Source organism: Cyprinus carpio, chromosome B22 (genome assembly GCF_018340385.1).
Source record: "Cyprinus carpio isolate SPL01 chromosome B22, ASM1834038v1, whole genome shotgun sequence".
NCBI lineage: Eukaryota > Metazoa > Chordata > Actinopteri > Cypriniformes > Cyprinidae > Cyprinus > Cyprinus carpio.
The window spans coordinates 16,581,280-16,596,553 of NC_056618.1; the positions used below are offsets into that span (position 1 = coordinate 16,581,280).

At 38.5% G+C, this 15,274-nt stretch overlaps 2 protein-coding genes across 3 annotated transcripts in view; one reads left to right on the forward strand and one right to left on the reverse strand.

Annotated features, from left to right (window-relative positions):
- Positions 1 to 2,532: 2,532 nt before the first annotated feature.
- On the reverse strand, positions 2,533 to 5,809 carry LOC109085062 (ETS-related transcription factor Elf-3-like). Its single transcript, XM_019099698.2, has 9 exons — positions 5,663 to 5,809; positions 5,353 to 5,516; positions 4,681 to 4,911; positions 4,447 to 4,590; positions 4,235 to 4,345; positions 4,051 to 4,137; positions 3,686 to 3,799; positions 3,402 to 3,597; positions 2,533 to 3,300 (listed from the first exon to the last, which is right to left on the reverse strand). Exons 2-9 carry the CDS (start codon positions 5,507 to 5,509, stop codon positions 3,195 to 3,197), a joined length of 1,146 nt encoding a protein of 381 aa, XP_018955243.2. The 5' UTR covers positions 5,510 to 5,516; positions 5,663 to 5,809; the 3' UTR covers positions 2,533 to 3,194.
- Positions 5,810 to 9,078: 3,269 nt separating this feature from the next.
- Positions 9,079 to 15,274, forward strand: part of LOC109085053 (C->U-editing enzyme APOBEC-2-like) — a 7,084-nt gene continuing 888 nt past the window's right edge. Inside the window, exons 1-2 of one of the 2 annotated variants that reach the window (XM_042749457.1) lie at positions 9,079 to 9,361; positions 13,564 to 14,638. In XM_042749457.1, the coding sequence (XP_042605391.1) occupies positions 9,111 to 9,361; positions 13,564 to 14,092 (780 nt within the window). In that variant the 5' untranslated portion in view covers positions 9,079 to 9,110 and the 3' untranslated portion in view covers positions 14,093 to 14,638. Of the gene's footprint in view, positions 9,362 to 13,563; positions 14,639 to 15,274 lie in introns of those variants that run through there. The other variant, XM_042749456.1, reaches the window with a different exon arrangement.

The window sequence follows — 15,274 nt, forward strand, 5'->3', positions numbered from 1 at the left end:
ATGCTGTTGAGTTTAATCTCTAGGTGTGTATGTGTGTGTGGGGGACAGAGAGAGAGAGAGAGAGAATGTGTGTGTGGGCTGTTGATCTACATGGATTTTACTTGGAAGTTGAAGGGGAGAAGGCGGGAAAATCCCTGCATACTTATGCAAATCAGTGAGATGAGATCATAATGGGAGCGACAGGATGTGGGCGGAGCTTCATGATCACTTTCTCTGCACAGAAACCAGCCTCACACACACACACACACACACATACTCGCACACTGCAAAACCTTTATAACCTACACTAAATCCTCACTGTAACACGATTAGCAAACAAAACATGGAAAAATATGTGTTTGTTTTAAAGTAAAATGAAAAATGTTGTTTATATATGCTAAAAATATGTTTTAATACTATCTTAATTTTTGCATGAGTCTGACTCAGTAATAATCCAGTATTTCTGCTGTTGTTGCTTAGTTGGGTTTACAGTCTGGTTAGTCACGTGACTGCAGCAGTTTATATTGTTTAATGAATCATTTTATCTACTGGGAATGAATTACTTTGAATTTTTTATTTATTTTTTGCTATTCATAATTAATGTTACATACAATTTCATATTTATGTTTTATTTTTGTTTATAATTTTATGAATTATAAGTATGTGACTTAATTTATACAATTATATATAAAACATTTATTATTTTTAATTATATTAATTTTGCAGCAATTTTACAATAAAAATAAATGCTAATTATTAAAATTTGTATGCATTTTCATTTACTTATTTATTGTTTGCATATTTAACCTATATAAAAGTAAATGTTTGATGTGTTAAAACCTCTTGAAATTCTGAGTAATATTTTTTTTTATGTTTTTACTGCATGTTGGGGCTTCTTTCAGCATAAATATGATATCACAAACACACACACACACACACTGACCATCGCAGCTTCCAGAGAACTGTGGAAAAGTGTGGCGTTTTACACAAACAAGACTCGACAGGCACTTGAGAAGTGCCAGTGAGCACAGTAAACACACACGAGCTCTTATCTGATCCCTGTCATAAACTCCCTTCTGTTTCATGCACTTTAGTCACACTCAGCAGCTTCTCTTTAGGGGTCACTTCATGATAGTTTTACCTGGACAGGTAAACCTGACAGCAGAAAACGAGCATTTAATGCAGCTTTAGTGCAGCTTGCAGCAGTGCTGTGAATGAAAAGTGCAATTTAAAGCATCATGCATTGAATTCAGCTGTCAGGCATAGTGGCAGATTGAGGCCGCGGGCGAAGCCGCCAGTGACTTCAATGGCGTTTCCAGCTTTCTTTCGGGCTCGGCTTATCGAAAAACATACTTGACCTGAATAATTTCTGTGTCGGTAATCTAAGCCATGACAAAAGAGATTTTAGGAGTGTACAGGGAATGTTAGTCATGAGAGTCACGGTCAAACTGACAAAGCACCTGATGTTTACTGTGCGCATAGTTGTGTGTATTGTTCAAAACTGAAAGTATAGCAGCGTACGCCTGAAACACACCTGAAGTACGTTATAAGATACACATATTAATTCTTTAAACATTTGTCACTTTTGTTGAGACCTCATAATAACACACCAAACATGACGACGGCAAAAGGATTCCGGAGTAAAACTGCTCTATTTAGTAACTGGTAATCAAGTCATCTGAGATGGTTTGTTGGAATCTAGTGTATAAGATAAATTCAGTTCAAGGCCATCAGATTTACCATCTCAGATTACCTTAATTCCAGGGTTGTTTAAAGTGTTTTCGAGCTCATAAACTCTTTTCCGACTGTTTTCTGCAACTCTCACAGGTATTGAATGATGAGTGTGAGATTATACAATTCAAAGACTGTTTACTGCTTATTATGGTTCTCAGTTTCTGTCTTGTTCAGCTGCATCTATTTGCATGTGGATCCAAAATTCAAATGCAGTGAGTGTGTATTTGAATGCCGGACCTCTAAAAAACAGTCGCTTTGTGCTCTAAATGCAAAACTAAACCTACTATGAAAAATGCAATCAAGTTCAAGCAAAGGTCAAACTGCATCAAATGCGTTGTTTGGAAATTCTAGGTCTGAAAAATCAAACAACGGCACACAAATAAGTATTTAAAGAACTAAACCTAGCTGTATTTGCAATCATATTTAAATGTGTAAAAGTAATGTTATTATGTAAACTTAAGGAGAACTGACTTTATACATAAAAAAAAAAAATAAAATACCAAGACTTCAAACATGATGGAGAAACGTGTCGGAATTCATTTTTTAAAAAACAGCTGAATCATTCTGTTGATTTGCTGTGAAATTTGACCTGGATTTTTAACCTGTTTATACTTTATGCATCCGAGATGCGTAAAAATAGCATTCATACTGCATTCTGCTGCATGTTTGTTTTGAACTTCACACGAAAGAGTCGTGTTTCAACACATCTGTGATCTCTGATAGGGAGACTTGAGCAAATTGAGCAATTATAAAGTAAATGTTGAAATAAGGTTCAGTGGAACATTGTTCAGGAGGGTAAGGCACAAATGCAAGATAAAAGACTTTTAATCAGAAATTTTATTTTTAGAAAAGACGTATACAAAAATAGCAAATAAATGCCATACATAATAGTTATAACATCTGAGAGGCAAACCTCATACATATTATCCAGTGACTTGACAAATCACAGAAAAATTGAGCAGAATCTTCAATGATATATCTGATTTGTACTCGATTGACAAGTATTACAAAGAATATATAGTTTATGCATACATTTATATACAATAGAAAAAATATTAATCAGTACAGCAGATATGAATGTTACAGACACTTCACTCTGCTCTGACAAATGGTTTGACAAATATACCTACACACAAAACTTCATTTCCCAATATCAAAAAGCCTTAAAAAAGCTTTACATTCTCTCACAGTTCAAACATTGTGTAGAACAAGTGTTTACATAGAGTCTTTAAGTGATGTAGCAATACTATCTGATACATGCCACGCCCGCGTGGCACTCGAACCAGAAAATTGCCACTTTTACAGGTTCATAAAACCTACTTTAGCCAAAACTCTGGCTTACAGTTTCTGTGAAACCTTTTCCCTCTGGAAACAGTGTGTTTCTAAAGAGAGGATCTTCAGAGCAACCTAAAGTTCCTCATTAGCAGGAGTACAAAGTCTCTACTTTTGACTAAAAGCGACCCTCTTCCGTCAGGTCCACTTTAATATCCGGTCTCCTCAATTCTCCAACCAGTGGAGTTCTTCCCAAACTTATAGACCAGTCTTCTTCCATCCACTCTCTCCAGAATCTCTCGTTTGTAGTAATACCTGTAGGAAAGAGCAAGTGTTCTGGTTATTCCACTGTCCTAGCATCCACCGAGACAAATCCCCCCCCCCAAAACGCTTGATCCCAGAATTGTGTCTTTTACCTCATGGCTCTACTGAGCTTCTCATATGTCATGCTGCTGTTCTTCTTCTTCTGCCCCCAGAGCTGAGCAACAGCTTCGGACTTCAAGAACTTGAAGACGCCATCCCTGCGGTCCTCCCATTTCATCAGACCATGGTTCTTCTCTGGGTGGATCAGGATGTCGCGGATAAACTCCCAAAGGTGGGTTCCTCTTGGAGCTGCAATGACGCAGTAGAGTCTAGTTTAGTACGGATGATTGTTACTTGATCTTGAGCATCAAGTACCTCTAGAGTTCTGTGTACTCACCGTGTTTGCTTTTTTTGGACTGAATGAAATGGTCAAATCCCTCACTTTGGCACTTCGGGGGTCGTCCTCTGCCTCTCTTTTTGGGCTCTCCTGACTCTTGTTTCACAAAGTTCTCTGTGGAAAAGAACGCAGTCAAACGTTAGATTGGTCGATTTGGGTATTCCCTACTTCATCATTCCATTTAAACCTGCTGCTTGAGAGCCAGCTACTTGCAGAGTTTGGTTTCAATCTGTCTGTAATTGCCAAGTAAACCCGAAAACCTTGATTATCTGGTTCAGGTGTGTTTGACTAAGGTTGAAACTAGCTTCTGCAGATAGTTCTCCCTCTATGAGCAGAATCAGAGAAGAAGAATCGGAGGAACTTACTGGTGCTGGCGGAGTAATGCATCTCTGAGTATTCTGGGTCGGAGTCGCTGCTGTTGGACTCAGGTGAGCTTGGGTTCAGGAAGCTACCTGTAGAGGACATACCAAAGAAAAGAGTGTTCAGACTTCAAGAGAACTTTGGGATGCTTGACCTTAACACATAAGTAGAGTTAGTAGCGACACACACCAGTGTGGGAACTCTGAAAGCTCTCAGTTAGAGAGTCATAGCCGTGGTCACTCTCTGGAGTCAGCTGGTTGGGGTACTCATCAAAGTACCTGTAGCTGTTCTCCGAATTGTCTGCGCAAAGAAAATTCCAAATGTTATTTCAAGTACCGATGGTTGGACATTATTTTTAATGGTTTGTGTTTAAAAGTTGCAAAGTGAAATTTGCTTCTCACCTGATGGGATTGAGGGCTGGACCACCACCGTTTCCAGAAGTGGACCAAGGCTCGGCCCATGCATGAAGGGAAACGAGTTCTGCAGTATGTCGTCCAGTAAGTCTAATTCAGATTCACTCAGACATGTCTCAGACAGGTCAGTAGCTGTAGACACAAACAAATCAAGGGTGTTAATGCATTCAAGTACCAAAACTTCAAAGGCTTCTTCAAACAAGTTCCGTTTTTGTAGCTCACCATATCTGGCCTTTTGGGTCTCCAGGCTGTGGTGAAGCCGTTCACCAAGCATCGATCCGAACATGCTCATCAAAGTTTCTTTTGACATTGTGCACAGTGTGATCCCATCCATGTCACAGCAGTTCATATTCAGCAGACTGGCATCGAACCTGCTGTCCTCCACGTGAAATCCGATCCACTCCAGAACGTTATGCCTGGTCCACATCTGTGGGTTCACCAGGTCCCAGGAGCCTGCCGGAGAACAGGTTCAAAGTAAGTTTAGCCTCATTCACACCTGATATCACCCAAACCAACCCCCGGTGTAGATGCCCCTAACAATAGAAGAATACCCGCTCAGGTTTACTGTCTCCAGGGCCTGAGCTACTGTTGTGTGTTTAACTATCTGTTGTGTTGATACCCTGTAGGTTTTAATCACAGTGTCAACAATGACTGCTTTGCCCGAAAGACCATAAAGAAAGCATTCCTTCCCATCTACTGTGGGCCAAGTTAAACATTGCCTCGGTTAATGATTTTAAGAGTCAGAAACTGAGGTCAGACTTCAGGGATGAGAGATTATCATTGTGTCTGGGCTCTCGGTTAGGTGATGGGAACCATCCCAAGCAGGCAAAAACTATACAGATATCAAGAGCTACTGCTTGTTTATTCTTAAGAGCCATGTTGATGAAGTCTTACCCATTGTGCTGTTGTTGTTACTGCCGAAGGTCATCTCTGAGAGATGTGGTGGTCTGCCCATCGGTGCTGTCATGCTCAACAAGTTGGACTGCGGTTCAGATGGGTACAGGTTGGCATTGGCGTTGTTGAGAATAAGACTAAGTTCGCTTGACGCCATGAGAGTTCTGCAAGATAAGAAACCATATCAATTAAACCTCATCCAAAACTGCAAATCAGAAGTATGTTCTTAAAAAAAAAAAAAAAAATTTAATAAATAAATAAATAAAAAAACTTGTTTGGAAGGTAATGATTTAAAAAGCAAAGTATTTACCAGTTGTGGTGGATAAAGACAGCTTGGTTTCCAGATAAAATCCCAGTGCAAGTGTTAGTCGGGTAATAATCCAGTCAGTAAGGGTTTGTCTTCAGCGGTTTGAGGTTCACTGTTGAGAGAATCAGAAGGTTTGCTAACGCACCTGCTGCTGCTGGTGAATTTATAGGGCAAGAACGGGGCAAAGAGGGGGCGTGACCAGGTGAGGTGCATGAGGAGGCGTGGCCAGGTGAGCATATTCTCCTGGGAGGGGAAATTCCAGCGAATATCTCTCTCTCTTGCTCTCGCTTGGCCACTCTCCCCTTTTGTTTTTTTTCCTGAGAATAGCTTTTCAGACCTTGAAACATGAACTTGAAACATGACAAGGCAGCTAACATACATTCAGAGATAAACGCGAGCAAATACTATGTCACCTGTGCTCTTTCCATGACAACACACACACATTAACCCATTCTCTCAACTATTCCTGGAGGGATGAAGTCATTTCTGTCAATATTTACCGTCGACACAGATGTGTGTGTGTAACTTTATAACAGGTTTCAGTTTGCTGCAGGACTGACTGGTGTTTCTCTCTGTGTGTGTTTTGGGTCTTCATACATGGCTGAGTGCTTTTGTAGTAGATGTAGGCGATGATAAACACCATTCTGTTGTTGTGGATGAAGCTTATAATGACAGTGAGTGATGTAAGCATTTCAACCTCAAGTCTGAAGCAATTCATATGAGCAGAATTTGTTTTTGCATTCTTTTTGTGGACCATTGTAAAGTAAATACCACCATATATGAACGGAAGTCATTAATTACCATGCATAAGTGCACTGGCTTTTCGGTTTCTATTTTTACGCAATTTGCTAGCCCACTGTACTAAAAATAGCAGTTCATCATGTGCTCCAAATTTAGATGTTTCCATGTTATTCTCTTCACATTTTTCCTCCTTTGATAACTGCAGCTCTTTTTCCGTTTCTTGTCGACGCCACGCTGATGAGTGTTGAAGCTAAGACGTCTTGGAATGCAAATGAACAGGTTCTGACAAAGATAAATTATTCTTGAGACCGCAAGACTTTCCATATGCGGAGGCGTCTGTCACCCCATCACCCACCTGTCGCTCTCTCTGTCTTGCATCATGTCGATTAAACACTCAATAGAGAAGCAAGTGCGAACCCATCCATCAGTCATGAGTGTACGTAGGTTCGTCTGTAAGTGCAGAATTCTTTGAAAACATCATTGCAAATACTAAAAAGCAGCATTTTGAAGATCTCCTTGTTATTTAAACCAGATTACTTAGGAAGTCTGTGTGGTTTTCCTAAGAACATGCTGCAGATGTGATCAAATACAGCTACTCTTTGTTTTCAGACTTGAGATGTTTAATTGGTCAATTCTGCAGAGGTGAGACTAGATCATAAATAAATACAATCACCTGCGTGTGAGATTGAGATAAACAACATTGGATCACTATTATAAAGGTCATGTTTTTAAAAGGTCAAACTGAACACGTTTTTAACAGCATTTCGCAAAGGTATTCATCTCCTGAGGTCATGATGAGCTATACGTTTGATAATAAAGAACTAAATCAGATCTCTTTACGTCACTACTTGCCATTAAATAAATGATTCATAATTAAAGCTTAAAGTCAGTCTGAAGCCATTATGACTAACTTAAAATTCTCAATGACCCTTATTTTCACATAGAAATTTCCAAACGTTGTGAGTAATGGGTTGGACAGGGTTCGGTTTTTGTTTGTAATCATAATTAGCTTAAATTAAAACACGGAAGTCATAGGGAAGTCCCAGTGGTGATGGCAAACACTAGTCCGTCCGTGCGTGTTTCGCTCGGCTTGGGGTCTGTTATATATTCACCACATCAAGCAAAGCATGAAGGTCAGTGTGACAGCGAGGAATTCATTCTGTCGACTTCCCAAAGTCATTTACTGCTCCAGACTCCATTAATAGGCTAGTTAATGAAGTAAATGAGAGCTGCACACAGTCTGACTCCATTAGTGTGAAACTCCTGCCACCACGCGGAGAGATCCGGGTACTGCAACTACTTCTATACTATATGTATAGAACTACTATATGTAAACATAACGACACAGCGATAATAAACCACGTATTAAGCAGATAATAAACCACGTATTGATGTGTAGGTTTTTCTGGTTTTTTTTATGCTTTCACACGTCACATTGTTTACATTAGTTAAAAGCTTCACAATGTAACGGTTTGGTTTAAAGAAGCAGCTTTAAAGAAACCGTGAAGCCTAGTGAATGAGATAAACGCGAACTCTAATCTCATCTGTCCTCAATTTAAACACTTACCGAGCGTGTCTGTTTGTACAGTGACACAATGCAAATGTTTACTAACATTTTTCATCACCTCAGTAGAACATGAACACGAATGACTGACAGAAGTTCATCAGGCGAGGCGCGCGCCTCACGCCATACATCTGTAAATGACGTCACGGACCGCTAGCGTTATGCTCACGCAGCAAAAGTCGTCTAAATGATTTTTAATATATATCTAAAAATCCTTAAAGACGAGACTGATGTACTTGAGAATCTCCACAGGTAGTGTTATGATATTGTCAATAAAAGCAAGTCTTACAGTATATCTTTGTGGCTTCACAAGTGTGTTTCAGTGACTTTTTAGAAATATTTTACTAGAAAATTAGGCAGAACGTCGTTACGAACGGCTTTAGATTTTTCAAAATATATTTTTAATATGCTGTAAACGGTGAAGTTCGATGAAATACATTTTTGAAATTTAAAATATAGTTCCAACCTATATATAATAAATATCTAAAAACATATTTCAGTCTTACACTACAATTAGACTAAATGCAAATGTGGATGGAATATAGCCTACTAGAGATCAATACCTGATGCAATTTTTTTCATATATTGGTTAAAAAAAAAACGAATTTCCTTCCTTTCCCAACTAGTTTTTCCTTTAAACATCAAAAATTGCATTTTCTTTAACTTTAATATCTGGAGGGCAAAACTCTGTTTTTTTATATATATATACTTATATATAAAAAGACTATCTATACTTATTTTCCATGCGTTGAAGTAATAGTGTGGTTATGAAAACTCGTTAAAAATCACAAATATAAGTCTGGGAATGATGTAGGGATGAAAAGGTAAGACAAAAGACAACCCTCTTCTATTTGAGCTTCTTCGTCGTCTAGATTCCAGCTCTGGAAGTTCACGAGGTGCATCATGGGAGGCTTTTCACACGAGGCCTTTGCCTTTGCTCCAACTAAAACACTTTTTGACGTGAGAAATAAGCGTCTAAATGTTTGGCTTGCAGTGCATGCAGGATATATGTCCTGTGTAAGATCTCATTTATCTATCGTCTCTGTGGCCAGGAGGTCTTTTAATAGAACAGGCCGACAGCTGCACACACACACACACTCCAGTGCTGTTATAAATACTGAGGTGTGTGTGTGTTCAGTTTCAGAGATGGCCGACAGAAAGAGCAGCAGCAGCGGAGGCGTCAGCTCTCGTCTGACCGTCAGGAGGAAAGAGAAAGCAGAAAATGAGGCCAAGAAAGAGGAGAAACCCCCTAAAGATGGAGAGGAAGCCGAGGTGAACGGGACAAGCGCGCCGGCGGAGAACAGAGAGGCCGCCACCGGAAACGGAGCCACGGCAAACGGAGAGAACGCAGAGAAACCGGAGCCCATGGAGCTGCCGCCGTTTGAGATCATCACCGGGTGAGTCAGAAAAAATCATCAGACGAGAAGAAATTAAGCTGGAACAGAACCTTCTCATCATTTACAGTTCTTTCCAAACTTTCCTGCTTCTGCGGAACACAAGAGATGTTTGGTAGAGTGTATGACCTTCTGAAAAACATCATAAAAGTAGTCATTATTACTTGTGCATCATAAATCATAAAACGGCTTTGTTTGAGGAACAGACCCAACCCATAAGTCATATGTTTGCACACAAACATAATAAATCACAATCAGTCACGTGACACGTGAAAACCAGTCGTGCTTGGGATCATTGACGACTTCCAGCAGAATATATTAATTATTAAAAACAAAGCAAATCATGAGATTTAAGGGAATGAAACCATAATAGAGAGTCTGTTCCACACACAAAGCTTAACAGTCTTCAAAGTAAATGTTCTTCATTTGGCATCAGTGGTTCCATGAAGAACATTTAACATCTATTGAACCCTTTCATTGGACAAAAGGTTCTTTATAGTGGATTTTTTTATACTAGGAACTGTTCTTTTAAGAACTGTTCAAGTTCTTTGGGGAACCAAAAATTGTATGGTTCAACTTTATTTTAAGGTGTCCTTGTTACAGTGCAATTATACATTTAAGTACTGAGTAATATTAATTAGCTACATGTACTTACTATATGGTTAGGGTTAGCATGTAATTATCTCAGGAACCGCACTCCAGTGGTTTGAGTCTTACATCTCAGATAGGTCCTTCAAGGTCTCTTGGAGAGGTGCCTCAGGGCTCAGTTCATGGACCACTTCTCTTCTCTGTCTACATGGCATCACTAGGTTCTAGTGAGTATTTCGACATGAATAATCTACTAAACGTTCCACAGAAGAGAGAAAGTCATACGGTTTTGTAATGTTACGAGGGTGTGTAAATGATGACAGATGTTTCATTTTCAAGGAAATTAACCCTGATAAGAATATTCTGGAGAAATGCAGACTGCTGAAAGTGTGTTTTCACATTGATTCCATAGAAAAACTGTTTATGGTCCCCCAAAGAACCTTTAAAATAACCATTTTCCTTTAGAATTTTAGCTCCTTTTTCCATTATAAAGAACCTTTTGTGCAATGGAAAGTTCCATGGATGTTCTTCATGGAACCACTGATGCCAAAACCCTTTATATTTACGAGCGTAAAGCGTGTTTCTCCATGGGTGTATCTGTGAATCTATTGGGGAATGTGTGAACCGAACGCAGATAAATCCAACCCACCCCCCACCAAGCTCAGTCCTGACAGGCCGTGATGTGTCTCACTGTGTGTCGTCTAAAGAACACGCTCTTAAAAGTAACATCAGAGCATCCATATGCTGCTTTAAAGAACCGGAAACATCAGGAACGTTGTTAGTGTCCAGAGAAACCAACTTGAGAACTCTAAACGGTCAGAAATGGTTCTTGAGAAGAAGATGATTCTTGACTGGACTTAAAGTACCTTTTAGGTGTCAGTTTCCTCTTAGATGCTTCTCCTAAAACTCCCAAACAGAAATAAAACAACTTAGTCATCGTCTAATAAGAGTCTGGAGCTATGAAATGAAAGCGGAGCAGCTCAGATCATTTGATGAGAAATGTTTGAGTTCTTATCTTTATTTCTGACTTATGACTGGCATCTTGGAAATATTGTTTGCCATCTTTATTTCCATTTCCGACTGACGTTTATGAATGCAAATGTGCTTGATAATCCATCACTGATGAGTTTGATTCTGTCGACACATTAAAGCTGTGAATTGTTATGGATCATCTCGTAGCAGGTGCGTGTTGAATCAGGTTCATCTGGCAGCAAACGCACACAATGCCTCCAAACCGTGGGTTCTGTATATGGGTCAGAGACCAAGAATAAAGTTCTGCCACCGCTGAGGGTATTTATAACCCCGACAGCCCTTCTATCTGTCAGCCGGTGAAGGAGCTGTTAAAAACAACCACAGAAACCCCCTCAGAGGCCACAGACTTGGGCTGGGTATTGAGACAAATTCCACGATTCAATTAGTTTGTGATTCGTTTCAGTTTGATTCAGTATATTGATTCATTTGGTTATACAGGTAATCAGGTGCAGTGCATGTCAATCTCTCTCAACTAATGCTGTAAATGATACAATAAAGCCTGTTACTATATTAAACTGATTCATAAACAAACATTTTAAATCGTGCATTAAAAATTGATTTAATGTTATAATTATGTTTTTAATCCAGTCTGTTGTTGAAATATAAACATTTAAACAGTAGATGGCATAACTTGTCTTCATAACGGATTTATTGAAGCATACATTAAATATTTAAAAACAGATTGTGGCTAATTTAGTAAGTAAATAAATGTAGATATTGCATATATTTATCAAAATGCTCCTCTCTAGAGGTATTTTTCTAGCTGACTATATAGTTTATGGACACTGAATTTACTACTGAGGTAAATTACGTGACATTGTTTACAAGCTGTTTTATTTCTGCGGTTGACGTGATTCATTTTGGTTCCTTCTGATGTTCGTTCATGTTTATTTCGTCCTGTAACTGGTATTAAAGTGGTAGAGATTATTGTTTACTCGCGCTGCCACTTGAACTGATGCGCCACAGCAGCATTTCGTAATTAAAGTGATAGAATTTGAACGTTAAGACTTTGTTTCTTACCAAATGTAATAAAGCAAAAGGATTATTGTGATTTATTGGGTGGGCAGCACACTAAAATAATCTTTCTTTAAGTTTGGTTCACTTATCAACTAGTTCATTCATGAGAACAATCTGTTCATTGTATCCGTCACGTGACAATGTCACACACAGTGATGTATATTGTATACTGTGTTGGGGAGTTACATAACTTAATTACAAAATAAACGTAACTGGAATCTGTTACAGCTACTGAGAAAAAATGTGTAATTAAGTTACAGTTACTTATGAAAATGTTAACAGTTACAAAGGGGGTTACTTCTGAACATTTTTTTACACACATACAGATTTGATTTCTTTCCCAAATTGCACGGACTGCTCTAAAATATGATACACCAATATTTCAAGAGTATAGGACACGTGCTTATTTGATAACTGTTTTATTTCCTGTTTGGATTTGTGTAAAAGTGACCCTGGAGCACAAAAGCAGTCATAAGTAGCACAGGTATATTTGTAGCAATAGACAACAATACATTGTATAAGGTCAAAATTACACATTTTTCTTTTATGCCAAAAATCATTAGGATATTAAAGCAACACCATGTAACTTTTTCTGTGTTCAAAATTTGCCAAATGCATATAATGAGCGAGTACATCATAAATTCATCTACCAAACCGCCTTTTTGTCTTATCCCAAATCACCACGGTACATTTATAATAAGCGATTATTTTTGGACTATTATAGCCTGTTCGGGTCGTCGCCGCTGCGGAGTAACACATACCTGCGTGAATCGCCAAAGACATAAACTTGGAGAAGTAGCTCCGGTTAGAATGTTCTTCCGCGGGATGCGTGCAGTTCCGTTTATTAACCGCTGGAGCGCAAAAATTTTCACAGTGTTGCTTTAAGATCATGTTCCATGAAGATACTTTGTAAATGCCCTACCATAAATATATCAAAACTTAATTTTTGATTAGTAATATGCATTGCTAAGAACTTCATTTGAACAACTTTAAAGATGATTTTCTCTATATTTAGATTTTTTTGCACCCTCAGATTCCAGATTTTCAAATAGTTGCCAAATATTGTCCTCGGCCATATAATATAAATTATATGAATATAACTATTAAGGTAAATACATGTAAATATTTTAAAATATATACTGTTTGTATGTGCACACACACACACACACACACACACATATATATATATATATATATATATATATATATATATATATATATATATACAAAATATATATACAGTACACACGCATATATTGTGTAAACAAAAACTTATATTTTATATATATATTAATGCTGATTTGCAGACAGCACTAATATATATATATATATATATATATATATATATATATTCAAGACATGGTTACGACTTTAATATTGGGTTAATAAAAATTGAGAAATCAATAGTTTTAACCCAGTCGCACCACAGACTCTGGATTGTTGGGAAATATTACAGGTAGAACTCCTAAATACTTTTATGCCTTTTTCAAGAGTGAAAATGCCTTGTAATGCTAGGAGGCTCCAGTAGAGGGCGCAGGTCTTGAATTCACCTCCTCGTGTGTCCACAGGGATCGCATGGACCCGTTTTTCTACAAGTTCCAGTTCAAGAACGTGGAGTATTCTTCCGGCCGGAACAAAACGTTCTTGTGTTACCTGGTGGACCAGGGGCCCGGAGCCAGTGGGCTCCTCAGGGGCTTCATCGAGGATGAGCACGCAAGCGGCCACGCCGAGGAGGCCTTCTTCCAGCAGGTCCTGCCCAACTATGACCCCGCCCTCAAATACACCATCACCTGGTACATGTCGTCCAGCCCGTGCTCCGCCTGCGCCGCGAAGCTGGCCGAGATCCTGAAGGCCAGGAAGAGCCTCCATCTGTCCATCTACTCCGCGCGGCTCTTCGAGTGGGAGGAGCCTGAGATCCAGGCGGGGCTAAAGGCGCTGGCGGCCGCCGGCTGCAAACTGCGCATGATGAAGCCGCTGGATTTCACCTACACCTGGAACACGTTCGTGGAGAACGACGAGCAGACGTTCACGCTTTGGGAGGACTGCCAGGAGAACTACGAGTACTACCAAGACAAACTGGCCGACATCCTGCAGTGATGTAAGAGACGGTCTTTAACGAACACTTACACGAACATATACAGCACATAGAAATGATATTAAAGTTCACTAACGCTGAAACTATTTTTTTTTTAAATTCTGTTACTTAAAGGAAAAGTTCACCCAAAATTAAAATTCTGTCATTAATTACTCACTTTTGAATTAATGACAGAGTTTTCATTTTTGGGTGAACTTTCCCATTAAAGGGGTCCTATGACGTTGCTAAGAATACCATAATTTTGTGTATTAGTTGAAATGCGATACAAAGTTCTGGCATTAAACTCTAGATGGTGCGACTCACTATGACATAATGACATGATTATCACATGGCACAGCTGATTGGTTCTCTCCTGATTTGAATCTCAACATTCAAATACTTGGCTAGTGCATGCTGTAGCAGTAGCAGTGCAGGTCAGAAGCCCTCCACCTTCCCCAGCTCCACCTGTATAGATCTGCTACAAGGTGATTATGTATGCTATTGGGGTTATTCATATATGTTATGTGTTTAACAATACTACAGCGAGAATAAAAGTTATGCCTTCTGTCTTTGTGTGAACATTTGTGTGTGTGTGTGGGGGGGGGGGGGTAGTTGTGGATGAGTCTTAACTTTTATAAAGAATAACTCTTTGGGTTTTAGACTTTAGTCTTTGCAAATTAAGGGATCTTATCTATTCACAAACAGCTTCAACTATAATTAAAATTAAAATATTTATAAAAATACTGCAGTATAATACAACATTATGTTTACTATTAATCATAAAGAAATGTACTCACTTAACTGTTTGATTTGAAATACTCATCACAGGCTGACATTTTATTGACTCTCATTAACACACACACAGAGTCAAACCAGCTCTGGGCGTTAGCATGTGGCTAAGCTAAAACTTTACACTCATCATGCACAAAAAAACCAACACAAGGTTATGGTTTAAATGCTATATATTGTTTGTTTTATGCAAGACTAAACATTAACATGCTAACTAGTCAATAAGTACAAAAATATGTAGCACATAACAAATATTGAGATTAAAGCAGGTACAGTTAATTAAAACCATAAAATGTTACTTGAAATAAAACAAACATTAACTGACATAAAATAAAAAATTATTTCAACTAGTATCCAAACCAACATTTCTCATTTTTATTTATTTTTAACTAAAGTTTTAACTAAAAAAAAACAAC

Excerpts from the sequence above, each read along its gene's own strand:
- LOC109085062 (XM_019099698.2), bottom strand. The coding sequence starts at position 5,509 with ATGGCGTCAAGCGAACTTAGTCTTATTCTCAACAACGCCAATGCCAAC. Across the intron at positions 4,346-4,446 it reads CCAGCCCTCAATCCCATCAG|ACAATTCGGAGAACAGCTAC; the intron begins GTGAGAAGCAAA and ends TTCTTTGCGCAG. Across the intron at positions 3,301-3,401 it reads AAGCTCAGTAGAGCCATGAG|GTATTACTACAAACGAGAGA; the intron begins GTAAAAGACACA and ends TCTTTCCTACAG.